We start from the raw sequence: 27,680 nt of genomic DNA, 5'->3' as shown, positions 1-27,680 counted from the left end.
CAGATTCCCACGATATTTTGATGTTCTTGAAATGTTTGTTGTTGTTTAGAAGTGGGCCATGTTAGATGTTATTCCACAAACTGATACTCTGCAATGAAATGTCGTCATCGGGCAGGGAAACTTCTGCTTACTGAGAAGTGAATTGTTGAGTCTCTCTTGCTGGAGAACCATGCTTGTGCCAGACAGCAGGCTGGCTGTAGGAACCTTTGCTGTATGGTCTTGTTTGCAGTAGAGCCTTCAAGCCAATTTATCGTCAAGGCTGGCCAATGGGGAACTTCTGATTTTTTCCTACTGAAGAGAAACAGACTGATCCAGATTGAAGCACCATGGCTTAATATGGTAGTCTTGATGCTTTTCTCTTAATTATTGCTGTTGTTGCTAGTATCCCATTCTACTTTTCCTCATGATCTGGCCTTATTTCCAACGCAAGCCTTTAGGATTTTTATCTCCTTTTTCACTGATTACTGCCTTATTTTTAAGGCTTTTCTCTTTTGTGACACAGTTGTTACTTTGCACAAGGGAATACGATTTTCTTCTTTAAGGTATGAATATTTTCCAGCACATTTCAAAGTACTTTCTCACTGCTTCCTGTATCTGCAGGTGATTCGGCAACAACAGACTTGCATGTCAGTGCATGAGCAGAAAGAAAAATGAATGTGCTGGAAATTCACTTTGATCTGTTGATTTATTTATTGCTGGAGTGCAGAAGCCCTAATGAAAGTGTGGCCAGCCCTGAAAACTAAATTTCTAGCACTCAGACCTGTCAGACTGGGAAGCATCAGCAAATGCTGAGAAGTAACTTGCAGGCTTTTGCTAGTGCATGAATAATCATAGAATAACCCAACTGTATGTACAGCCAGCACTCCTTGCCTATTGCTCTTGTTGACAAGGTGAGATGCTGGCTTTCCCTTGCACTATTCTGGCGTGGTACAGTCACTTCTGGAGCAACAGGAGTTGGTGCCCTAGGATCTTTCCATAACCCAGATTATGGAGAAAAGATCTGGATGGGGAAAAACACTGTCCCTTACACACGTACATGTATGATTATCTCAGGGATGTGTCCAGACCACATCCGTTGATTGCACTTTTAGTCACAAACAGCTGACGTGGCTCATCACTTGGGTGACAATTGAGTCTGCGCCTTGGGTTACCTGACCGTTGCATCCATCTGGCCACAAAATTGGAGGTGCCCAGGTTACTTGTGCAAATGCTTCTTCCTCTGATGTTTTGTACTGACTCTCACATGCTCAGGTAGTCAATCATGAGGCATTCCTTCTTGGGAGCACAGCTATTATCTACGCAGAGAGGTTGTGAACGCCACTGGAAACTGAGTTTGAGTCATGAATGCTGCTGAAACAAATGTGAGGCATCTGTTTGGATTCACATTGCTATTTGTTTTCCGTGCTCGTTGCTATACTGTGCTGCAGGAAATCTGCCAGGCAGGAGTAAAGACCTTCCAGCAAAAATGTGTTAAAACTGCATAGAGGAACTGAAATAAAAGTCTGTCAGTGTGAGCTGTGCCAACTGGCTGCAAGCTCAAAAAAGATTCTTGAGCTGATGGCATAGACTTAGCGTGCTTCTGTCCCCACAGAAAGAGGGTTCCTTTGAATCAGCTTGTGGAGTATAGTCCTCAATCTAGGTTCACATCCTATTCAGCACCTAAAACCTCTCATTACTTAATCAAAGCTTCACCTGGTGAGATCCTCTCTGAGGAGGAGTGGGATGGAGTTTTCCAGGCAGGCAGAGCGTGCCTGTTTCCAAGGTTGCTTTTTCTAAGAATCTATTGCAGCTGTTTCTGATGGGTGCTTCAAAATTCCTGCAGTCTCCCATGGTGTCCAGAGGCCAACTGCTTTGTAGCTTCCTGTCAGCAGGGTAAATCTATGGACTATACTGATCTTTTGGTGCTGGAATGGAGCTTTCTTGCAAGAAATCATGACAGGCAAATGGCTGAAAGGCTCCTAGCCTTGGTTTGGAGGCTGGAGATCCATTCAAACACAGACTTTGGGTGATATTTTTCAGTTGCATCCTTCTGTTAATAAGGCTTGTGTAAACTTGGGGCTGATGATGGTGAGGGTGAAAGACAGTTGTCCCTGTGCATTTTGACTTGAAGAGATAAGTCTGCTTGTAACAAATACAATGATGTTGCATTTTGTTTGGGTTCTTATTCTCAGGAGTAATGTTATTTTTTTTCTACTTTGTTGACTTTGAGGAGAGAAAAAAAAAATGTAGAAAGACACTTCATTAAATGGACTGGAGTAAACGTGCTTTATAGGATGTGATTTTAAATTGTTGCAAACACTTTTGTATTGACTCAGCATGAGAGACAGCAGTTTTTTTTCCTCTGAATTCCAATTCTGACTTAAAGCTAGGGAAAGAAGATACAAGTAGGAAGAAGTAGAAGAGGGGAAAAGAAGTTACTTGAGAGCACTGTGGGAAGGAAAAGACCAGGGGGTGTTTTGCAGAGAAATGATTTTAGGAAGAAGATGCTCTGGGCAGCCACATTGCTTTGGAGTTATAGAATGCCGGAGCCCCCCAGGCAGGTTACTGTGCAGTGCAAACACCAGCATGTGGACTGTTCTCCTGTTCTCCTGGGGAAGAAATCTTCTGAAAATGAAGACAGCTTGCAAGACTGCTTTTTTTTTTTTTTTTAATGGTGGGTTTGTTTGTTTATTCCTCCTTTGCCTCAACAAATAAATGGTTTCCCATTGCACACGCTGGGGAGTGGTGGGGTTAAACATTCTGAGTAGCTGATGCAGACTGCTAGTCCAGCGTGGAAGCAAACTCTCTCATATTAACTGCATCAACCTCAATAAGGGCTGCTCTGTTCTAACTATCCGGAGCGATTAATGCATCATCTTAAACAAAAGCTGGCACACTATTGCGCTGAGTGTTAAGAGTTTGCACCTGGCTGTACGCTGCAGTGATTTCTGCCAAGAGCAATACTGGTTTCCAAGTTAGCTAGCCTGCTGTTAGGAGATTTTAATTTTTGTTTTTGTTTTCTCTTTTTGGAAATCCTCCCATGTTAAATTAAAAAGGAGACGTTGGTAAAGGAAATCAGAAGGGATGCTTTCAGAGGTTTAATTTGCCAGAAGTCTCTGAACTTGTGACCCTTTAAAATAAAATACTTGTTCTTTCCTGTGGGACAACTCCGTTGGGGTGGAAGCAAGCATCTTTTAGGCTTGCATGCCTTTAGGAAAGAGCCTTTGACAGCACAGGAGAAGTTGCAGCGCAACATTCTCAGCCAGGATTTCCAGTGAGGAAAGTTGCTTAGCTGGCTCAGGACTGTGATAAATTGTGATTCCCCTTGAGCATGCTGGGACTATAGAGAGCTGGCAATAAATGCTAGGGAAATTTGGCTTTTGTAGTGGGCCATCTTTCAGGATGATGCATGGCTTTGTAACAGAAAGAGATTCCTGTGCTAGGGTTGGGAGAAAACTCTTTTCCATTGGGAATGAAAATACAACAATTCTGTTTCTTTAAATCCATACCACAGCTTCAGCATGTGCTTACTACCTTGTCCTGAAAAACAAACTATGCAGTGCTAATGGAAAAGAGCCCCTGAGAGCCTATGGTGGTGGAAATTACTCTGGGATTGAAATGGTACTATTGATTTGTGTTAGGGTCGAGAATGGATGTCCATTTGGCCAATTCAATAGTAACCTACTGAATGTGGCTGGAGAAAGAATCACATGGCATGGGATGTTGTTTGCCACATTGTTCTGAGCAAGTCATGGATATCTATATGGATAAAAAGTCTTCAAATTGCAGTCAGAGGAGAATATCACCCTGTTTTTTCTCTGTCCATTCCCGATCAGCATGCCTCTTGGCCAAGCTGGTAGACTTGTTAGTTGGTGGTGAGCTGATAGTATTTTATGTTCTCCTTTGTTCTGTATGAGGCATTTGGTTGCCAAGATATCAGGGAGAGCCTGAGTTATGCCTTTGTATAGGTTCTGTCCTCGTTTTAATTGATGTCAGTGCATAGATTAGTCTGCACTATGGAGTCTTCTGGAACTGTTGCTGTATTTCTGTACTCTGGATTTTGGTAGTGCTGTTAAAGAGACACAGCCAAAAAGCTACAGTCAGTCTCCTGCAAGGCTGAGTCCTGCCTCCTATTCCTCTACTATGGCCACATAAGCCCAGACAGACAGAGGGAAATGGAAACAGCTGAATTCCTGCGCTCATACCAGCTCAGCTGCTCATGGCAGCTCTTTGGTGGGGTGATGTGTGGCAGCTGGGATGTGCCCTGTAGCAGGCATAGCTCTGTAGGAGTTAACTCTTTATAATTCAGTTACCACAGATGCAGTTGCAGGTTTCTGATATAGAGGCGAATATCCTGACATGTTTCATTTGGTCTTGTCAGTAAAAGCAAACTGATGAGTAAAACCTTGTGGTTACTTAGGCCTAACTTACTCTGATCAGTGATGCTGCTTGCATAGCAATGGGACAATTTTTCCCTCCAGGAATGTAAATATTGTTTGTGTTTCCATTGCATCTGGTCACTGCTGCAGAGAGCAACTAACTCTACATTGGTCCTTGCCTAACTTACTGAGTTCTCTTGAGCTGTACAAGGAATTAATTTCTCTATTGTTTATTTGGTGTGTTTTGTTTTCTTTTTCATCAACCTACAAAGACTATGAATTTTAACAGCTCATTTCATAACCTGTTTGTTATCTCTGAAAGATCTGTTCTGTTTGGTCAGCTGCTTCATCATCTGCAATTACTTAGTTGCATCTTTTCAATATGAACTGTACACTGTACACTGCAGAGTCAACTGAACTCTTACAGGGTTACCTTTTATTTTTTTAAAGGGTTCTCAGTCTTATTTCTTTGAGCTTTGAGTGTTGAGGTATCAGTTTATTTATTTATTTATTTATTTATTAATGGCTTCTGGCTGAAATTCAAGGATTTTTACAGAACTAAAAACTCTGAGAACTTCAGTCAGGGTAACTAATCCGCAAGAGGACAAATAAATGACATTTCTCCAGCTAAGTGGAAATGGTAGGCTGGATCTGTGGTTGGATTTAGGCCAGTTTAGCATGGTGTAGGTTGAACATTAAGTTCCACAGCTGACAGTTCATGGTTGTCCTATTTTATGCAAACTATTAACCTGAGATGCCGTGGACGCAACATCTGTCAAAATCTGAGCTGCATCTTAGTTCTCTCCTTCACACTAGCTAGGGAAGTACTCATAACTGCCCCTTGTAGGCTCTAATGGACAGTGAACACCACCTCCATAAAGCTCAGCTGAGAGTCAGACCTGCAATAAAATTTAACACAAGGCATTTCAGCTAATAAGCTCCTTTCTGTGCACCTGCACAGTGGTTCAATTTAAATACTGTCACCTAGCCTCCACCAGTGTCCACTCTCTCTGTGCTTATAAAATACTGCTGTGTATTACCTTTTTCTGGTCCATGGAGTTGTGATAGTCTGCATAGGAATTATACTTTCCTTCCAAAATAAAACTAATTGCAGTTTGTTTCTCTCCAGCTGCCTTTTGGGGTGATATCGCTTTAGATGAAGATGATTTGAAGCTGTTTCAAATAGACAGAACTGTTGACTTAACAAAGCACTCAGCTGGCAACGCAAGACACACTTCAGGTAAGGGCAGCCCAAAGGTGACACTGCCTTCTTTCACTTGGTTTGATTGTCAGATGGCAAAGAGTTCCTTGTCATTCGCGTGGCCTATTCTTGCAGGCAGGGAAATGCACGCAGAGAGAAGCTAGTTATGTAATTGGAAATGGAACCAACTCTGAACTTTGATAAAAACAGTCAAGATTTGCATTGAGGGCAGTCATGGAGCCTTTCTGTTTGGCCTGAAGGAGTTTTGAATTTACAGTGTTGGTTTCTTCCTTTGAAGAATTGCTTCTGCAAATTTGGAAGGAAATTTGATTGAAATAGGGACAATTCAACTTGGCATTAAATTTAAGTATTACTGTTCTCTTTTCTTACAATCTTGACAGGTTAAAAACTGGAAAAAAATGCATTAACCTAGGTAAAACCCATTGATGTCTTGCACATCCGCTACCCTTGAAAAGGTTATGTAATTGTTACAGATTAACAGTCCTGATTTTTTTTGTAAAGCCAAGAGGTTGGTAATATATGCTGATGTTACTTTCTCCCCCTACTTAGCTATTATGTATGCTCAGTTTTGAGTCAGACTGGAGTTGTTTCTTGAGTCAGCAGCTCTGCTTTGTCTCCATCTCTAAGAGTATCTGAAACACTCTGCAGCTGGTTTGGAGAGTGTGAAGATACTCACTGAGGTATCTATTTTATGATGGCAGGAGAACTAGTTGGAATCTGAGCTTTGAGGGACATTTGTGGAACTGGAGACAAAGCAGGTTGGGACAACCTTATTTTCTCTCTGCTGCTGTGCTTTTAATTTAGCAAGTAGGGTGTACAGTTGAGCAGACACTCGGATTGGTGGGGCAGATCTGATGTCTGTGCATCTCCGCTCATTTTGTTTCATTCACAAGGACTGCTAGCTGGTTCTGAATCTTTGTGACTGCCTGCCTTTTGTTTCAGAGTAAGTGTAAGTCCTATTCTGGGGTTTGGTGCTACAGCTTCCTGTTAAGAGTATGTCAGAAAGAAAGACGGCACATTCATCTCCCAACATGGATGTATACTTTAACATCACCATATCTAATCTAAACTCATATTGACTCTAAACCTCTGTGCAGAGGGGGTCTGCACATTTCTTTCTTTCTTACACATTGCTTCCTGTAAATGTCTTATTGTGTCACTTACCCTGTTAATGTTGTTTTGAGTGTAGTTCATTCTCAAGTGTTAGACTATTAGGAATCAGTTGCCTTTAGAGCAGAAGGTAAGTCAGAGAATGAGGACCAAGTAGGCGGGACAGGCACTGTTCATCTCTTCTATGTCTCTTTCTCAGCTACAGAAGTTAGAAGATATTTCTGTGGAAGCAAAGCCAAATGCCAACCGTATCAATTTAGTGCTGATTTTTATAGTTGTTGAATCTGAAACATTTTTTTGTGCTCAGTACTCATGCCAGGCATGAACTTTGTAACCTACATCTATACTAAGTAAGGCAGATGGTGGTCTCACACAACCATGACTTGTGTAATTGGTCTTTATGTATTAAAGCCCAGTGGTGCTCCATGTGATGGTCATTAGGGCAATTGTGATGCTGTGCTCATATGGTGCTCTCCTCATCACTGGCAGACTTTGTTCCTCTCCCTGATTTTCAACCCCTGGAAGTGCAAGCTGACAACTGGCCAGCCCCTGGGCCTGTCATAGCAAGCTTAGCTTTCTGCAGAGCATGCATAGAGGGTTCTCTGCATTCACCTGCTCTGCAAGGGGGCTCTTCATAGGAGCAGGAAGAGCTGATTCTTCTCCTATGGGGCTTGCTTGACACTTGTGAATTGTAAGAGGGTGGTCTACTTTGGCATGGTGGGGATTGGGATCCATTCTTCCCTGGGAGAAAGTCCTGCTTTCTGGTTGTTTGGTTTTTTTTTTTATTTTATTTTTTTTATTTCCAGTGGGAAGAATGCAACCTCTGTACAGAAATGGTCTAAGACTTTTTATGAGTTGGTCCCCTTGAATTATAACGTTTCAGAGCTTCCTAAAGCTGTTAATCGGATTAGTTGCATAGTGGGGGAAGTACTTAATATGTACATACACACAGGCTCTTCATATCTGGGAGTTGCAGTTCTGAACAAGCTATTAGGCCAGGCATTCTTTTCTGTGTCCCCAGAAAATGCTGTTTGGCTGAGAGGAGTGGGAGGAGGGGTGAAAGTAGTGCTATTTGACACTCTAGGGCTGTTCATAAATGTAAACCTTACTAGCTTGTGTAGAACATCTGCAGTTGTTAAGCTCCCGAGGAAGAATGAAGTTTCCACATTTGTATGGGTGATGGATCTCCAGTGAACATAGATACAACTAGGGATGATTTCAGTAAAAGCCTTGGCTGATGAGAGCTGAGGCTGTCAGATGTGGAAAGCTTTCTCATTTCAACTCTCCTTCTTTAACTTTTTCCAGTCCAGTCTCTTTTCTAGAGAGGTAGCTATTGCCCTTCTCTAGGCCCTTTAGAAGGAGGCATTACACAAGAACTGCACCTCTTATTTTATGCACTGAAATCCTTTTGGAATGCAGATATGACCTGATAGTCCTTACTCACGTGAACAGTCTCCTTTGCTCCAAAACAGCTTCCTTTCCAAGTAGTCAGTGGGGAGAACGCAGGTTGGGCAGCTGAGAAATGCAGGAGGCATTATGAATAGCATCTTGCATTCTCTGATGCTTTTGTAGTGCTGTTGAGGGAAAGGCAGAGACATCAAGGCAGTCTACAACTAAATGCAGCCTATTTAATCCAAGCAGATTATTTGAGTTTCTTATGCTGGTCTCTGTCCACTAAGTTAAAACTCTGAGCAGTATTAAGTAAAAACAACAACAAAAACCTTGCAAACAGTACAGATGAACACTGTGAATGCTGAGAGGCACACACTTACAAGGGAGCTCAGAACAGCCAACTAGTTCAGTTCTCATTCAAACCCTTCCAGGATTTCCCTGCAGATATGTTCCAAAGTGTTTTTTTCCTACTTAAATAATTCCAGTAGTGTGATGTTCTCTTTACCATACATCTCAACCTCAGCTGTGCTTTTCCTGAAGGTTAGTTTTATTCTGATCAATGATCTTGTAAAAACAGCTGTCTAAAGTTGTACACTTGATCTTTTTTTGAATTGAAATACAATTTTTGTGATATTCTAAAGCAGAAGTAAAGTGTGTATTTTCCTCCCCTCTATTAGCTGCTCTCCACTGAACTTAAGTTCTAAACTAAGAATTGCTTGTGTTGTTTTTGTTTGCTGCTTATTAGACAAGTAGAGGTGCTGCAGGCCGAACATGTGCTCTGTACCATTTATTCATCCTATTATTACTGTATATAATGACACATTAAAAAAAAAAAAAAGCTCCAAATAGGAAAATTCTCCCTCCTCATTAATTTAATTTATTTATTTATGTAAAGAAACAGAGAAGGATGTTTAAATATTACTTTGCATTTAAAATGTTTGTTAGCTGCCTCCCTGTCTCTTTTTTGGGTTCAAGTTTACGTGGCATGTTTGCTATGAAAATCAGTTGTCTCATACGACACTGTTGAAGATGATTTCCCCTGGGATTTGGCTCAGCAGAGAGGGTAATGATAGAATCCTTAGAGTTGGAAGGGACATCTGAAGGTCATCTAGTCCAACTGCCCTGCAATGAACAAGGACCTGCACAGTTAGATCTGGTTGCCCAGAGCCTGGGGCACCCACCACAACTCTGAGCAACCCTCACCACCCTCACTATAGAAGACTTCTTCCTTTTTCCAACCTATAGCTCCCTTCTTTGAACATGAAGACATTTCCCCTTGTTCTAAGTGCCTGAAGATCATCCAGCGAGTGCTATCCTCTGCAAGTCCTTGCTTCACCAACTCCTAATCATTTTGAAAAAGACCTTACAGTTTTTAAGTTTCCTATAGATTTCTTTGAAGCTTATTACATGTATTTGCTTTTACAATGTCTATTTCAGTTTAGAAGAAATTTGGATCTGAACTTTAAGGATTCTTTTGCTGCTGAAAGCCTGTTGGTAGCTTTGAAATGGGGAAGAAACAAAAAAAATCCACTGGCAAGCTGTGAAACTGCATAGTGGCACTCAGGTTCTGAGTCCTCTAGTGCAAAGTGATTGTCTTTGCTTTATTGCTTTATTTTCCAAAGCATTAGCCATAGAGGAAGAAGAGCTTTTCTTTTCTTGCCACGACTGTGGGAATTTTGTGGCTATTTAATCTTAATGGGCTTATTTTAAGTCTTTTGAGGCAATTTAGGGATTAAGAGGAATTTACTGATACAATATGTCTTTTCCTGATTTCTGTATCACTGAGGCAGTTTGAAGTCCTGAAAGGAACCTCTGAGAATGAGAAGGGCAAGTTCATCTCTACTGTTTTGTTGCTTTGGCTTGGGCAGATGAGAAGACATGGGAGTCTGGCTGCCTTCACTGCTACCATGCTGTGCTGGGCTTGCTGCTGAGGCAGTGACTCTGCATCACGCTGCCGCCAAGAATGCTTTTCAAGAATGCTCAAAATAGGTTTTCTGTGCCTCTAATACTGAGAGATTTTTATGCTCATGGCATGAAGGCCTTGATAAAGCCTTCACAGTCACACAGATCAGGAAGGATTTACAGAGCATCTCTATGAGCTAAAATAAGTGATTCAGATAACAGTGCAGTTGGATGTGTTTGATCCCAGAGATTTTATTGAAATCAGAGTGGGAATTGACTTTAAATCACAGAATCATAGGGGTTGGAAGGGACCTCCAGAGATCATCGAGTCCAACCCCCCTGCCAAAGCAGGTTCCCTACAGCAGGTCGCACAGGTAGGCATCCAGGCAGGTCTTGAACATCTCCAGAGAAGGAGACTCCACCACCTCCCTGGGCAGCCTGTTCCAGTGCTCCGTCACCTCACTGTAAAGAAGTTCTTGTGCACATTTGTGCGGAACTTCCTATGCTGCAGCTTCTGGCCATTTCCCCTGTCTCCACACACTACTAAAAACAGTCTGGCCTTGCCACTCTGCCCCCCGCACCTTAGATATTTACAGATGGGGAGGATCACCTCCCTCAACCTGCTGGCCACACTCTTTTTTATGCACCCCAGAATGCCCTAAGTATTTCATAACTGATGTTGGGATGGAGGCTGCCGTGAACGGCCAGAGGCTGTGGCATCAAATTCGTAAGTCTGGTGCAAGAAAATTCCTCTTTGGTGAATCAAGCAAAGAGAAGTTCTGAATTGTACCTTCTATTAATAAAAGTGTGGTATTGGTTTGTTGGCACATGCTGGTTTCTTGGGCACCCCCTTTATTCTGATCATGATGTAAAACTGCAGGTGGTTCCTCTGCTGTTTCACCAGGTCTGCAAGAAGCTCATCTCTGCTACAGGCTGCTTTTCTGTTTTGCCTTTTCGGATGCTTTTGCTCACTTTGTTCTACAAGGCTTTTCCTATTTTCAGGATTTGTTCTTATGCTTTTTTTTTCTCTCCGTGACAAACCAGGAATCTTTGACTTTAATTATCACATGAACTGGGATTGTTTACAGGCTGTTTTGCTGGAGTGCATCTCTTCTACTAGAAGATATATTATTCATCTGTAAGCCGAGGAAAAAGAGTTCTTCTCAAGTGGCAAACTTGGTGCTCAAAGCAGTTAGAAGTAGGACTTCTGCTGTCCCACTTTGGGTGAGATTGTGTAGTTTAGGATCTGTGGCCAGCAGTAATGCTTTCAAGCACGTTTTGGCGCATTTCTTTCAAGTCCTCTGATGCAACTGCTGTGCTTCTAGTGTGGTTTAATTTAGTGCAGAGTGATTTCAACATTGCTGCTCAGCTTGGAGCATATTGTTTGTGCTGACTTAATCTAAGCTGCGTTGATCATAACCGTCCAGGACCAATGTAAATAGCTAGTAAATAATGTTTGTGTTATATACCCACAGCTATTAACTCCCCACAGCATCTGTTCATCCTCTGAGAAATCTTTAATGAAGGCTGCTTCCTCTTATGTGGGTAGAAAAATATCTTTTTTCCAAAGGACCTATCTGAGGGCTCAGTCCATCTGTGTACATACCTCTTGTTGATACAAGTTGTTAAGCTTGCTAGTGTTTGTCGTTTAGGGCAGATTAAAGGACAAGCAATAGGTGAACTACTGTTTGGCCCTTGCAGGAGCACAGCCTGAATAGTGCAACCCTTCTACTTGCTCTGTGTTCCCCTTGGAATTAGATGTTTGTTTTTCCCTCTTGGCTAGGTTCCTCTTGGCAACTGGTTGCATGCGCACAAAGGGTTTTTGGGAAATGCACTGTTCCCTGAAATCAAGGTTTTTAAATGGTAGACTCCTACCTATCAAAATAAGTGATTTTATTCACCTTTATATAGTTGATTGTTTTTTTAGTGATTCTGAACAATACGATTTTGCTCATATTAAAATGTTTTCAGCATTCTAACAAAAACTCCCAAATATTTCTAACTCTGGCCACCTATCTATTTTTAGCAGAAACTTTGGTGTTTGTCTTATGATAAACACATCTTTAATCCTTATGTTTCAGAAATACATTAGGAAGCCAGTCTGATCTGATTTTGGCATATCTCTAGATAGCAGTAGTTGCAGCACACAGTCTCTGCATAGGCAGTGCTGAATCCCTGCTGTTCCTTGCATGGCTTTGCCTCTGTCTTTGGCTCCCAGCCCCACAGATTTGCCAGTCCTCTAAGTTCTCTTTTTGGACAGGTCTTAGGCACCTGGAAGTTGGTACAAGAGGGCATTATTAACCATTTAGGAAGTACAGCATTAATAACATCTGATTTATGTTTGCGACTGTCTTGCTCTTGATCGCTCTTAATTAAATGTTCTTTAGGTCTTGTCTACAACTTGTTTAACACGCTTGGAAACCATTCCTTTTACTGGTGTCAGAAGAGTCTGAATAGTCTTTTGTGTTTAAGTGGAGGTTATTAAATAGCTGTATATGAATTAACTGTGATTCAGGGAACACATGGACAAATGCATTTGAGGAGATCAGTTTATCCGTATGGAAATTGTCCTGGAAGTTAAATCCATTACCCTAATTGTAAAATTTGACATTGCTGAGCCAATAACAATGGAATTGCCTAAATCATGCATTTGTTTCAGAGATGGCAAGTGCTTAATTTCCTTGAATACTTGCTTGAATGAAAAATTGAATTTGCCTCAGCTGTGTAGGCAGCTTTGTCAATTCTGTGAGTGTTTTAGTAAATGAATTTGGAGGTAGGAAGTGGTTGGTGAAAGACTAAGATCTAAGAAGCTATGAGAGAAGTCATTGCAGGCTGGTGGCTCTGCAAGGCCAGCTTGGATGCTTTGATTTTCAGGCTCTTTAAAGCAAGGATGTTCCTGTGCCCATGAAATAAAAGTTACTTACTCTATTCAGTGGAATAGTGGGCCAGGTACAATAAATAATCAGAAACCAAAATGTTTTGATAAATAATTACAAATAACAAGTAAATTAGAAAAAGCTGTAAAATGCTCATGGTTGATTGCGAACAGAAAAAGATTACGTTTGTGGAATAAATGTGTTTACTTCGAGTGCTTGCTCAGGTCTAATTTGGAAAGAAGGCAGGCTTTTATAACTACAGTGGACAAAAAGGAACTTCACTGTAGCTCCCCTTTTCAAGTGGCAAGGACAAAGTATTTATTCAGCTGTCAAGTGGGGAAAGAAAGCAAATTAGTTTTAGGCTGAAATGCTGTACTGTGCTTGCTGCTGTAGTTCTAAGGTCAGATGGCAACTTGAACAACCTTTAGGAATGGGTAACGAGTTTCTCCAGGACAAAGATCAGAGGCAAAAGGAAATATTCAGATTATCCTGCTGTTTCACTTCCTAGAGCTTTCCTAAAGAGAAGTGTGAGATTTAGAAAGCGGTGTCTGTAGGGGATTCACCACACATCTTGAAACTGATGGAGCTGCTGAGTCCTAGAGTGGGTTTGTGGCAGAGATGAGATTTGAGTTGCTTTTCCACCAGTTTGTCTCTTCCATTGAAATGCAGTTGTCTCTGGGCTGAATTGGGTAGTTTCTCTGCCAGAAGCTCTTGGTTTGGAAGTTTGCTGTGGTAAAGAAAGCTTTTTCCACTTACACTCCAACTCCTCTGTGTTTTGTTTTGTTTAGTTTTGTTTTTTTTAATGACTGCAAATGATTCTGGCATGTTTCACCATGGAGCTGAAAGGCAGCATGAGGAATGGGGTGACATCATGCATAGGTCCACTATGAAAATGAAGGTCTGTGCCTCAGAGGCACTGCTGCTTTCCCCAGCACTGTTATGTCCTGGCTGGCTGAGCTGTGACCTGCTGAGATCCCAACTCCCAGCTTCATGGCTGTGGCAACAGAAATCCATGCAGCAGCAGCAGCAGCAGCTGGCCATATGCTCAGGCTCGGGGCTTTTTTGGGGCTTCTTTATCTGCATGCTTTCTGGACAGGGATAATTTGCAGGGGGGAACCTGGGAGAAAGCTGATGGCAGGAGGATGGTGGAGATATGCTATGTGAGGTCTTGCATGCTGCCTTACCTTGAAGGACAAAGGATCATGCCTACCCTACCCAAGCCATAGCCCTCTGGGAAGTCGTAGTCATAAGTTGTATGACTACACTCATATGCATTTACAAGGCTGCTGCCAGCCCTTTGGGAGCCTGGAGGGAAAGTCTGAATGGCAGTAGCTGAAGCTTGACCCCGGTGTTCTGGATCCCTTCAGCATGCTGAGAAGAGATATGGTGTTGCTGGCTCCACTGTTGATCGAGCTCTACTTGCTGCCTGTCATGGTCTCATTTCCCTCAGCCTGCAGAGTCTCCCTGGGTACATGGTGGGAGGCTAATGAGACTGAGTAAGTCCTGCTGCTTCTGTTCACATCTGGGGTGTATGCAGGGGCCTGCTGGGTCCTGGAACCAGAGTTGACTTGAGGCTGCCTGGTAGTCTCAGTGTTTGTGCTCTTCTCAAAGCCTTTTGAGCCCCACACCTGGCCCTTCTTGTGCTATCACCTCTGTGCTGGCTCATGACTCAGTTTCCTTGCTGCTGGCAGCCAATTGAAATGTCCTTTAAATAAGCTGTAGCAGAGCTGGCACGTAACTAAGCAGATGAGGTGTCTGCTGGATCTACTCAAGGTCCTTGGGTCTGTTACATATGTCACAGTCCTCTAGAGGGTAAGAAGGACCAAAAGTGCTCCAGGACTTGGGAGAGTTTGAATATCCATCAAGGAAGAAAGCTATTTATGCTTGCACTGCACATTCTCTTTGAACAGAGTTTAATTGTATTCGAACATAATTTAGTTTCCAGTGTAGTGTTTTCATTTTGAGTTAATTTTTATCCACTATAAACAAGGTAAGGGGAAAACAAAAGGATTAGGAAGGCTCAGTGGGAGCAGAGCTGGCTGGCTGTGCATGGGAACCCACAGCTGGAATGGGGTAGGGGGGTGCTGCAAGGAGCACAGAAAGCTGTGCATGGCTGTGCCTGAGGAGGTCCAGAGAGCAGTATGGCTGAAGCAATTAGACTGCACAGGTCAGAGGTAAGGGGTTGTTAGCAGAGGGGGGGCAGGAGGGTTTGTACTGTTTGCACAGCAGTGGGTGAAACCAAGCCAGCTCTTACCTTTTCCTTAACCCTCCAGAAGTTCATTTGTTTTTCTTCTTTTTTCAGAGGAGACGTAGGCAAGAGAATGATTATTGTGAATCAAGAGAGGTGTCGTGGAGAAGTGCCTGTTAGAGCTTGATCTACTGTATTCACAGGAAGGCCAATGCAACACACCAGTAGTTGGTGCTGCACATTGCTACTTCAATGTGCTGGGAGGGGAGAAGTTACACTCCATGTGTACAAACTTTGTTGTACACATTTTTAAAGATGCATTGCAGTATAAAAATGATACAGTCACCTCCAGAAAACCAAGGAGCGCAGAGGAAAAACATAGGGTGCTGGGAAATAATGCTGCCAATGATCTCCTGCAGTGTTGGTACTAACATGATACAGGAGATGGCCAGCCAGAGGGCAAGGTGCAGTAAGTGCTTTACAGCTCATGCTTTTTTGCCAGCTCTGCATTTGCTTAACTACGTTCACCTTTCTCTTGCGAGCTTTCCTAGCAGGCTGGTGTCTTAGTTCCACACAAGCAGAGCTAATGCAGAGATGACACATCTGCTTGTCCAAGCTTATGAACCCTGGGACTCTCCTGAGTTATTGCAGCTAGTCAGCTTACTCTGAATGTAAAAAACAGATTCCTGCAAGGGATTTGTAGTTCAGAATTTTTCTCCTTAATTTATTTTTCTTTAAATTTAGGGACTTCTGGCTATTTTGCTGTCAGGAAATGCTAGAGGACTACCTCAAATAATTTGTTCAGATCTCTAGGGCCCTGGGGGTTATGGAAAGTTCTTGCTACAGACTCTCTACCAACTCTGGGAGACATCTGTTCTGCATTCTGAATGCATTTTCCCAACAGAGTTTGTTTTAATAAAATCATCACTTTCTCTGCAGTTAAAAAACCCAGTGCAATAAAGGGTTTTGACTACCTTAAAAACTTGTTGACCCCTGGTTAATGAGGAAATTAAAAAGCAGAGTGTAGCATCATTTGTCTAAGCCTGTCCTTCCAGAAACTTCTCTGATGATCATAATATGACAGTTAACCAGAACTGAAGCTCTGAGATGTGTTCAATGTTACCTGTACTACTTGCTTTCTTGTTGATGCTTTGTTGTAGTTGCTGTTTCAAATCCAAAGTTTGAGCTGTGGAATTTGACTAGCATGTATACTGAATGAGTCTACTAAAGCAAAGTACTCTGAGATACGAGGTGAAATCAAACTGTTAATTTTTATTTATTTTTTTTTAATTTATGACACGTTTTTCCTTGGTTGTATTCAAGCCCCAAAATGGCTTTTCCTTCTTCATAATACATACTCGAAATCTTGATGAGACTTAGTCCATGTGAGTCCTATGTGTACAGTCAAGTTGTTCTCTGCTGAATTAGAAAAGCAGGATAACCTAAGAAAGTGCTCAGGTTTGGCTGATGTGTCCTTTCACCTCAATGAAGGCGACAAGGCTGTAGCTGCTGCCCATGTTCAGCTATGGTGCCCTTGTATGTGAGAAGTAAGCAGGAAAAGGAGTTTGCATGAATGTGGTGAAGAGTGCCTTCACTGTCTTGGAGAGAAAACATTACCCTGTCCTGGAACTGCGTGGTAAGAAGATTTGATTTTAATGGTAACTGGTCTACCATCTTGGAAAAAAGGGAAGATGTTGGAAGCTTCATCCCATTCAATTTCCTTCTTGGAATACTTCCTCAGTTTTCAGGCACCTACAGTTCCTCTTGACAGTCATATGATTTTAAATTCTAGATAGGTATTCCGCTATCCCAGGAAGGATTGTTTCTCCTGTGTTTCCAAGTGGATAACACGCGGCTCCTGAGTTGTGCTTTCAGGTAAAAGCTTCAAGGCAGATGCTGCTGCAGTGTTTTAAAAGTTAGCTACCTCTGAAGTGGATTTGTGGCACTGTGGGATGTCTCACAGTGTGCATGGGAGAAGGAAGGTGATGTGTATTTCCAGGTCTACTACTTACACCCCAATTCAATAGTTGCTTGACAGCTTTGCCTGGCTTTTCTCTCCTCTGGTGAACAAGACGACCCATGTGATTTTTGATCATATGGAAGAAGCACAGAAGCTTTATTTAGTAGGGGACCTGATTGCCCCCTCTTCAGCAGATCAGAGTGTTTGGGTTTTAGAACCAAGGAAAGCGGAATGCACAGAGCAATAAATATTCTCAACCTTAATCTGCATTTTGTATAAGACGAATTTACAAAAAAGTCCAATAAATTACTAAGGTGTTCTTGTCCCACCCTCTCTCATAGGCTGGATGAGTACCATATGGACTCTGCTTTCTGCTGTTTCTTCAGATTGTCTTTTTGTCTGTGCTAGTGGCAGAAGGGAACTGCAAATTGTATAGTTTTGATTTGACTCCTGGCACACTTTGTACCCTCTCTTGCTCTCTTAATCTGCTGTCTTTTATTTTGGTCCCAGCTGAGCAACTTGGACTCCTTTAAGCAAAATTGGATTTTCATTTTTCTTTTCTGGAAGAGGTGTAGAAAATGTTTTCTTCCCAGCAATGCCGCAGCCGGCTGCTTTCTGCTTCACTGGACCCTTACTTATCACCTCAAGCTGCCTCTTTAGTTTTTGCAAACAAATTGGACACCTGTTCTTTAGCCAGGACTGTGAGCATTATGGATTTAACTCAGATTTATGGTGCATTTAAGCTTCTGGAAGTTCCTTTAAGTCAGCCAAGCTCCCTTGACAATGCTGATCCGTGGGGAACAGAAAAACTAATTGTGAGTGTGCTCGAGGTAGAAGGTGAAATATTTCAGCCCTGGTAGAGAATCTTTTGTCTTTGTCAAATTGTGCATGGAAACTGAGTTATCTAGTAAGGAAGTCCAGCAATGCCCAGCTGGGGTTGTAGCTGTTAATTCCAACAAATTGTTAGGGAAGATGCAATCATAGAAGTGTGGGAGTTAAAAGAGCTTAGGGTATCCAGTCCTGCTCCCTGTGTAGAGGCATGATCTAACAAGATTCAAATCATTCCTCGTTATGGGAGAAGCAGACAAATCTTAAAGTCAGGATGAAGGGAAGCCATAACTTATCTGACGCAACAGCAGGAAGTATTGAGGATGAAAGTGATTTTGAAAGATTTGTTAACTGATGGACATACATTTAAAAAAAAAAAAAAAAGAACAAGAGTCAGTCCTGTTTTGCTTGTGTTATAAAGCTACTTTAAGGCCTACCTTCTTATTGCAATATGGAATTTTCACAGACCATTGTGTCAAACTGAAAATTTGCATTCTCATTTTTAATGTTTCTAGTCATAATAGGCCTGAATGCATGGGCATTCCAGGCTCTGGAGCAGTAATGGCTGGAGTCCACTACACTCTTTGATGTAAAGAACAGTCTAACTGAAAGGTGTAGTTTAAGGGACCTACTGAGAAGCAACAGGTCCCGCACAATGCCTGTGGTGCAGCTGGTTTCAGATACAAGGTTCATTCCCTGGCTTCCTTATATTACTGATAAAAGCATGTGAGTTACTTATCTTTGTCTTGCCAATCCTTCTCTTGGGATGAATCAGGAGAGAGGATTAAGTGTCAAGTTGCTTTAATCTTCGGGATGTGTTCAGATATCATAAGGATAGGAAATACCTAAAAGCCAGTATGAATCAGAACAGGATCTTCATCTCATGTGATTCCTTGTGGGAGAGGAGTGTAGTTACTCCCCGTCTTTCCTAGTGAGATTACTAACATTTGAAACTATGCGGCGTATCTGCCCACCAATATCTGGCCTTTGTGTAGAGCTTTCCCTTTTCATGGGCTACAGTGAGACAAAATATGCAAAGATGTTTTAGATTTCATTAGTCACACTAGTTTATTCAAACATCCCTTTTGCATAAGAAACCAAGGCTTGCACTGATCTCTGGGAAAGAATGCGCTCACAGCTTGGAAAAACAGTCTGCGCAAATGGCACTGCTGCTCTGCAGAGGTCAGCAGCTTTGGTGCAGGAGAGGGGGCCCAGCTGTAGATTTTGGTGACATTATTTGCAATTCAATCCCATACAGTCCCCTTTTAGGAGAACAATTCACTAAATACGGAGTTGTTCTTTTTTCCTAATTCACCATATAATTCACCTCCCGATTTCAATTAAGAAGCAATCTGTTTGTGACTGCAAGCTGCATTTGTTTAGAAGTACAAAATTATCCTTTGCTTCAGCAAAGACTGCATCCCTTAATTCTGGTGGCGAATGACTGGTTAGGGTTTCCTTTAAATGGAGTGGCATGTTGTGTGAAGAATAGCAAACTTTGGGAGGGTGAAAAGTCCTGGGGACCTAAAATTTAACTGAGAAGCAACTTTTGTTGAGCTTGGGCTTAAGGAAGTGAGGAGGACTGGGCATGAAAGAAAACAAAGGGATATGTTAGGATGGGACATTGAAGCTGGAAAAGAGTGATAGAGTTCAGAGCAATCTATCTTGTTGAATCAGGCTGGTTCCTGTTCACACATCTAGTGGCTTTTGTCCAGTCAAGTTCTGCTACATTATGCACTTCCTTTGAGAGACAATCCCCTGATTTAGTGAGTCTCTTGGACCACGATGATTTAACCTATAGTCAGCTGAGAGTCTGGATATTTTATTTTCCTGTTTCATTTTATTGCTGTCTTCCATCATCTGTTTCCTGATCTTTTAATTAGTTCTAGTAACATAAGTTGGAGAGGTAGAATTGGAAGGGGTGTATCTAATAATATATTTTGAAGAGACGGAATTAGAGTTCTTCTCAGCCCTTTTCCCAGGTATCATAGATGTTGACCTGTGTAAAGGGCCAGTGAAACCTAGTCACCCCTTCCCTCCCCTTAAGAGCAGGATGTGACATCCCTGTCCTTGCCCACTTGGAGGGACTGGAGACGGATTTGCAAGAAGCCAGTTCCAGAGCAAGAGGAATGTTTTCCAGCTGGCAAAGCGAGTCTTGCAAGGCTGGAAGGATTCCATCTCTCTTGAAAGTGGGACACCTCTCTTGGAGCTTCTACAGAGCATCCAGAAGTGCTGTACGCATAACAGTACTCTGTTCTGTATTTGGTAGTTGATCGTGTTCTTCCTGCTTTACCTTGCCACCAAGACTGAAAATTGCTGGTACTCTTTCAGAAATCGGCCCATTCAGCTTCCCTTCTCACATAGGTATCCTCAATAGCAAAAATGGGATGGAGGGAGGGTGACAACAGTGATGGTGCCAGAGCCACCTTCTTAAGTCTGTGGATGTAGTCTCAAAGCCCATTTAATTTGTTATCCATCTTGCTGCCTTGTATGTTATGCTCTCTCACCCTAGGCATGATTTTTTGAGTTTTTCTTCCTACTGGAAGAAATTGGTAACTGGAAGAAAAATGGTAATTGTGGAGAGCTTTCCTGCCAAAGATATGCTGGGCTGGTTTTCTGTGTTGGTTCTGTGTTCAGTGGCTTGCTTACAAAGCTTCTATACTGCCTACAGTTCTTCAGCTTTGGTATTCCCAAGTTGATCTTTGCAGAATGGAAAAGCTTCCCTAGAAGAAATGCTTTGCCTTTTCACTACATGAGGAAAAGTAAAGCACAGGATGGTGACAAACTGAAAGATATCCCTGTAGGCTGGGAAGAAATCCAGGGAAAGAGCCCTGTTTTATCAGGTTGCTAGTTACTGCTCCTGTAGGACGCATAGCAGCCAGTTTCTGAGGCCAGCAGACCCACAGATGGCCTCGCTGCCATCTGTTGTCCTTCCTATGTCAGAGCTATGCCAACATACAACATGAAATCTGTTGTTTTTCTTTTGCAGGAGGCCTGGGAGAACAGTCTTTTGAGCCAAGTGAGAACACCACCTCAACCGATAGTAAAAAAGCAGTTAAAACGGGTAATGTGGTACCCCACCCAGACCTTTGGGTATCTTTTATTTACTTTTTTTATTCCCTGTAAAACAAACCATTGTCCTGTGCATGGGTGTGTGCCTGCATGCCTGGGAGACTAGCTGTTCCCAGGCATCTTCATTTACTGTTTATGAACTCTCTGCAAGGGTGGATTTGCCTTTTGTGATGTGGAGGGTTGACCTCAGCCAGCAGCCAAACATCCGTGCTTGAGCTCACTGGCTTTCCACCTCCACCAGTGGGATGGGGTAAAGAACAGAAAGAGAAAAAGCAAGACAATATTAATGACACTTTAATTAGTAAAGGAAATAGGGGGCAAAATGTCCGAAAGTCCCCAAACAAAGTGATGTAAAAGCACACACTCACCCTCTCCCAGAAACAGAACGATGTCCAGCTAGCTTACGAGCAATGGCTCAATGGCTACCTTAGAAGACAATCCTGCAGTTCTTATTGCTGAGTGTGATGTCAAATGGAATGGAATATCCTTTTGGCCCATCTGGGTCTGTTGTTATAGCTGCATCCTATCCCGTTTCTTGCTTGCTTAAAGAAGTAAAGATGACTCAGAAGAGTGATTTAAAAAAAAAAAAAAAAAAAGCCTTGATGTTGTGGAAGCATGTCAGCAATAGCTAGGACATGCATGTTGTTAGCACTATTTTAGCTGCAAATTCCAAACAGCATCATGTGGGGCTGCTATCTATGAAAGAACTTAACTCCATCCCACCCAGACCAGTACACGTAGGTGGCCATGAGTGTGGCTGGGTCTGTTAAAACCATTTTACTCCAGAGCAGAGTTTGTAGTACTACCTGTCTGCTTCTTGCTGCTGGAATATTTCGTCTAAACTGTTTTGTACTTCTGTTCACCTGAAGCTGTGATATCACCTGTGCAAAGTCTTGCAATTGGTTTCTCTTACTCTTGTAGGGAAGGTATTGATTACAGAAACAGTCTCAACTTGTGATATCACAGGTATTTGCGCAGTGTTGCCCTGTTGATGTTTACAACCCACTGTGTGCAGCACGGGCTACTGTTTCCCCCCTTGTAGGTCATCAAGTCAGAGACCAAACAGCACTTCAGTCTGCAGCAGGGGTGTGTGTGTCTGCATTAATGAGTGCTATGTTCATAGCCCAGTGCTGCATTCCCGTGTCACAGCTGCTCTTATCTCCCAAACCTCCGTCAGGCCTTAAGTGATGGCACAGTTGGCAAGAACTCTCAAGAAAGATACTTATGTCAGTGCTTGTCTGACTGTTTCCCAGAAAGATGAGGCTGAGACCCCTGAGTGAATTTCAGAGAACAACAGGGAGTGTTCTGTGATATGCTGCAGGTTCAGAGTGCTACCTGGGTTGTATTCACTGTATAGAGTCTCAGATCCGTAGGTGGTTTGTGGAAACCTCTGAGGTTGGTGATGTTCATCATGGAGGGAGGAGGGAATGGATTTTGGAAAGAATCTCAATTGTGTTAGGCTTAGCAACAATCCTAGTCTGTTAAAGAGTTTATGCCCATGTAGACTAAGTATTGGAAAATCTGCCTGGCTTTATCTTCCATCGAGGAAACCAGGAAACCTTCATGTGTGCAACATGGCAGTGATTGAAATCTTCTTAAAGCATTCTGTCTAGGTTTCTTCTATCTCCTGGTGATATTACACCTGCTGCCATCTTCCTTTCAGTCAGGCTTCTTTAAGGGCCCAGCAAATATAAGCAATAAAAAGAAGAATATTTTAGGAGGTAAGGTGTCAAGAATTAGGACTGCTGCTAAGAATTCATCTGAGAGGTTGTATTATTGGTGAGGAATGGAAACATTGTGCTATAGAAAGGCAGATCTTGCAGAACTTCTATCACACAACATGCAGGAAAGCACTGGGGAGATGATTCTTCATTTGTGTTTGCTGGTAGGAGCTGTCAGTGTGCAAATTCACAGGGATCTGTGGCAGCTTGTGGAGCAGTTTCTGACTGGGAGACAAAGATCTGCTAGACCATTTCTCTCTGAAGACCCTTTCCCTTCTTCCAGCTGTGGCCTTTTAAACGACCCAGCAGTCCTTTGTGGGATAGGTGAATGTAAAGAAGGGGAGGACAATTCTTATTCCGTTATGGTAACCCTCCCTCAACATTGAAGGATCTAGCAGCTGGTTTGGGCATGGAACAATTTCTGAAAGAGTGCAGCTAGCATGCTGGAAAAGTTGGTCTGGAGATAAATGGAACAAAAGACAAGTTATTGCTTTATCCTGCAGCTGAGGGTATGACCTCCAGTGGGATGGGCAGAGCTGTATAAGGCAGGAGGAAGGGTTTGAAGTTCATTACTTTCTTCTCTCTGTACTACCTTAATTTCCTTCCTATTGTTAAGGTTGAGGGGATCAAAACAGTAATGGTTTACTCACCCATGTTTCTGCTGAAGGGATGAATGGGAGAAGAGGTTCTCAGTAGCACATCTAAATTTGGGAAAAAGAGTTCAGTGGGGCTTGTTTTTCATAACCCAGCAACCCATGGCCCTTACTTGAGAATCAAACTTGTAGCTGGTCTTGTTGATTTCCATACGAAATACCACAACTGCAGCTTAGATCATTCCTCCTGGAGCTTCAGAAAGGCCTGCCAGCACAAAGGAGCCACTGCCAGCAGTGCTGCATTTTCAGGTGAGAAAGGAGTTCCTGGTGATGTGACTTTTTAGGCCAGTGCTCTCTGCCACTGTAGCAACGCCTGTACTCTTATTTCCTTGCCCAAGTGTATTTGATGGGACAGCTTGGTGTTATACTGGTGAAGAATATCTAAGAACCACAACTTATCAAATCCTTAAAGATGGTAGTTTAAAAGGAAAAAAGGTAGAATAAGGCTGTTTTGAAGTTCAGGCTCTCCCGTAGCACAGCAAACATGAGGTGAACAGCCAGGAGTGAAAGGAGTTTTCTCCTGTGTCGGTCCCACACCGTATTAAAAGTGCAAATCTTGTAGGCGACTGCTACCCAAGCACGCGGCAGCAGCACAGATACAAGGCAAGGTACAGGGACTGCCTGGGAGCATGATTGAATCTTCATTCAATCTCTGGTTTTTTGGCCAGTACTGAGCACCACACAGCAGATCTAATGAGAAATCTGTTCTGTTTTTCCTCTTGCATTTTTACGTCCTTTCATTAAAATGTTCAGCACAGAGATTTGCACTGAGATTGCCCAAGCATCCCTTCTCCAGCACTGTGTGATCCATATGTTTTTCCATATCATTTGACATCTGGCATGTGAAAACAAAAAATTACGTGTAATACCTTTCATCCTTAAGTGTAGGTTTCAGTGAAAGTGGCCCATCTCCTTTTTCAAAGGCCTCCTTGATGTGTTATTCTTACTATTGTAAAGCCAGCCCTGCCAAGATAAGCCTTTCACTGCAGATCTGAATGAGTGTAGCACATTGAGAAAATGCAGGAACATTTGGATTTGTTTGACCTCCATCCTCATGCTACTCTTAAAAGAAGTGCTGTGTCCCTGTCTCTGAAGTCGCTATTCGGTAAAGCGAGGTGATGGGTACAGCAGGGGTGATCCTTCACACGTTTCCGAGAGTATATTCTTGTAATGTGCACTGATTCTGTACAAAAAGAGGGGCTAGGTTTTCAGAGACTGTTTCCAACTTCCAAACAAATCACTGGCAAATCTGGCTATGGCTTCTGGCTTGGATTAACATCTTGCCTTTTCTGTTTTTCTGTTTTCTGAAGGTCTAGGGTATATACCTGAGGTCTGTACCTGGAACTAAAGAGGATTTAAACAGTGTTGCCACTCTGTCTTGCAGACGGCAAGCAGAACGCAACACTTGTGAGGAGCCTGAAGAAGAAGGAATATAAAGATGAGTCTGGGATGGATGCACGCTCCTCTCCCAGAGTGCGCAGGGCAACCACATCCAGGGCTGAGAGGATCTGGCCAGGGGGAGTCATCCCCTATGTGATTGGAGGAAATTTTACTGGTCAGTAGTGAAAATATTGCTCTGTTTGCTCAGGGGTGTCTCAAAATATGTGGGAGATCTCTGGAGCAGTTTTCTCACAAACAACTTGTGTTTTTGAGAGCCTTTTTCCAGACACATGGTGGTGGGCAATGGGGTTGTGCAAGCAATTGTGTACCATAAAAGCCTGAGACTAAAGTGTATGGAGAAATAATTCTTTGTTCGGAATTCAAGAAATAACTGAGTGACTTGGCTGCTTTCTTGATTGCTTCAGGGACTAACATCTGTAAACTGCAGTCACATCTTGTGTTTCCAAAAAGGGACCTTCTCTGCAGTTGGAAGAGCAGGGCAGTTTGATAACCACTTCTGTACAGTGTGGTTTTGCTTCCCTAGTCCTCCTCCTCCTGCCAGCTTAGGGCAATCCTCATGATCTGTTTAGTAAGTTAAACAAGACCCTTTCCCATACTTGTACTAAACTGCTGCCAGGAGTGTCTGGAGCCTTAGTGGAAGGGTCTGTTCTCCTTCTCCTCATACTAAAGGAGGGGTTCATGCACCCTAGTAGGCTATTGCAGAGCCTGCTAGTCGCAGGTGTCTCATGCATTTGTCAGAGAACAGCTCCCACATCCTTCAGAGTCTGAGGGAGTCTTCTCTACGTTGTGTGTCACACTGCTATAACCACACAGAGTATGTAATGCCATCCTTCTCTTTGGGTGACTGTGAGAAGCAGCTCTCGTAATAGCTCTGTTTTATATTCAGCTTGGTGCTTTGCCTTAGTTTAATATCCTCCTGGAACTTGTCTATTCCATGTGCCTTTTTGATGTACTTCTGACCTTTTGCCCTTCTTTAGTCCTTCTTGAGAGTGGCAGCTTACTCTGTAGCCTTGTGTACACAAAAGCTGCATGTTTTGTTCTGGAGCACAACTTTCTAGCTGACTGTATGACTGTTCTTGATGCAGCTGAGTGACCACTGCAGGTATCCCATGTCCTGGGGTAGATAAAATGCTGTCACCTACCTTCTTGGTAGTATGAGCAAGGTGTAATACCTTACTTCCCAAGTGTCTCTCTGATAAAGTCCTGAGCTGTTCCTGAATTCAAGGATAAACCAGCAGTGTATATCTGTACCTCTATTTGTATCCATAAGACTGTTCTGCCTCTAGCTCCTATATTCTTTTTGCTACTAATTTTAAAGATAAAGCATCTGACAGTAGTTCTACTTTAGTTTTGTGGAGCATTTATGTGAGATTCTTGGGCTTTGAAATCTGTGTGGTCACTGTGCTGCAACATGTGAGCAAATCTGGCGTGCCACTGAATAGCTAGTGCACAGATTAGAGCACCAAACTGCAGTGCTAGAGAAACATTTAACCAATGAGGTCACATTTCTTGTATGCAGAAGCATTGCTGTACTTAACCATATTTGCTACCTGTTTTATTTAGAGCTGTTAATTCATCAAATACAGGAGGATAAAAATATGATACAGTAAGTTAGCTCTATAGTAGGAAGATTGTCCCAGATTGTTATAGGTATCTACGGGTATAGAATTGACTATTGGAAAGACTGACTGTCCTTATGCAGTCATGCTCTTGAAAGCCAGGCTTTCACTGTTTGCTGTTCTTGGATTTCTTTTTCAGGAACCCAAAGAGCTATATTTAAGCAAGCTATGAGACACTGGGAGAAGCACACTTGTGTGACGTTTGTGGAAAGAACTGATGAAGAGAGTTTCATTGTGTTCACATACAGAACGTGTGGGTAAGTGATACGTACAGTGTCTGCAGCTATCAAAGTTGCAGGCATCTCTTTCATTACAAACGGCTTTGTAAGTCTAGCTCTGGCCAGAGTATAACAACAGCCACTTGGGGGTATCTTTCTGTTTCAGATCCTTTTCCTGAGATAACACTTAAATGTAAGCATGCATTTTTACAGACGCGGTTATTTATATATTTTTCTACATATACACCTATGTGTATGCATGTGTGTGTATATATACAAATATATACTTACATACCTACTTACATATGCAGCTACATGTGTGTAGATGTATGTAGAAACATATGCACACTCATATACTTACAAATATAAATACATATAGTGTATGAAGCAGGTAGCTTGTACCTATCTCAGTCTTTCCTAATTCACTGATGAACTGAATGGGTTTACGGCTTTTCTGTTCCAGATGCTGTTCATACGTGGGTCGCCGAGGAGGGGGCCCTCAGGCCATATCCATTGGAAAGAACTGTGATAAGTTTGGTATTGTGGCTCATGAGCTAGGTCATGTGGTGGGTTTCTGGCATGAGCACACACGGCCAGACAGAGACCAGCATGTCACAATCATCAGAGAGAACATACAGCAAGGTAAAATGGCACTTCAGGTTATTCCACCTGGCTTTTGGATGGATGGCAATCTTCCTTACTGGGCTTGTGCAAAACTCTGCTGTGAGATGGGATGGAGGGGAAATATTTCTAGTCTTTGCCTAGAATAAGGGTCAAAATAGTTGAATGAATATAGATTTGGGGCATCCAGGCAGAATTGTTGGGTTGTAGGAGGATATTCCTTTAATTCCAGACTCCCAGAATTGGAAGAACTAAGGGATTTGTTTTTTCCCTTTGTTTAACATCACAGGTCAGGAATACAACTTTTTAAAGATGGAAGCCGGGGAAGTGAACTCACTTGGAGAGACCTATGACTTCGACAGCATCATGCACTATGCTAGAAACACATTCTCCAGGTGAGAATTGTAGATTATCTGTCTTTAGACAGGTAACTCTTAGCAGCTGTCATAAGCTGTGCAGGATGTGTAGAGCCTAGGATGAGACCTGTGATCTATTACAGAGATATGTGGTAGTTGCAGTAAGCTTTGAAAACATTTGAA

The 27,680-nt window shown here is 42.5% G+C and overlaps 1 protein-coding gene across 13 annotated transcripts in view; it reads left to right on the top strand.

Moving 5' to 3' along the window:
• The window catches only part of TLL2 (tolloid like 2), a 147,592-nt gene that overhangs the window by 23,915 nt on the left and 95,997 nt on the right, over positions 1-27,680 (top strand). For 9 of the 13 annotated variants that reach the window (XR_007377375.1, XR_007377373.1, XR_007377374.1 and 6 more), the window contains exons 2-8: positions 5,488-5,598; positions 20,826-20,900; positions 23,379-23,531; positions 24,667-24,837; positions 26,442-26,559; positions 26,984-27,162; positions 27,431-27,536. Coding sequence is in view for 7 of the 13 variants with exons in the window: in XM_048946754.1 (XP_048802711.1) it covers positions 5,488-5,598; positions 20,826-20,900; positions 23,379-23,531; positions 24,667-24,837; positions 26,442-26,559; positions 26,984-27,162; positions 27,431-27,536 (913 nt within the window). In the remaining 6 variants the exon portion in view is untranslated. Of the gene's footprint in view, positions 1-5,487; positions 5,599-20,825; positions 20,930-23,378; positions 23,532-24,592; positions 24,838-26,441; positions 26,560-26,983; positions 27,163-27,430; positions 27,537-27,680 lie in introns of those variants that run through there. The other 4 variants (XM_048946756.1, XM_048946757.1, XM_048946760.1 and 1 more) reach the window with 4 other exon arrangements.

This window comes from Lagopus muta, chromosome 5 (assembly GCF_023343835.1).
Source record: "Lagopus muta isolate bLagMut1 chromosome 5, bLagMut1 primary, whole genome shotgun sequence".
Lineage (NCBI taxonomy): Eukaryota > Metazoa > Chordata > Aves > Galliformes > Phasianidae > Lagopus > Lagopus muta.
Note: the sequence above shows the minus strand (reverse complement) of the source record. Positions and strands in the feature narration are given on the sequence as shown.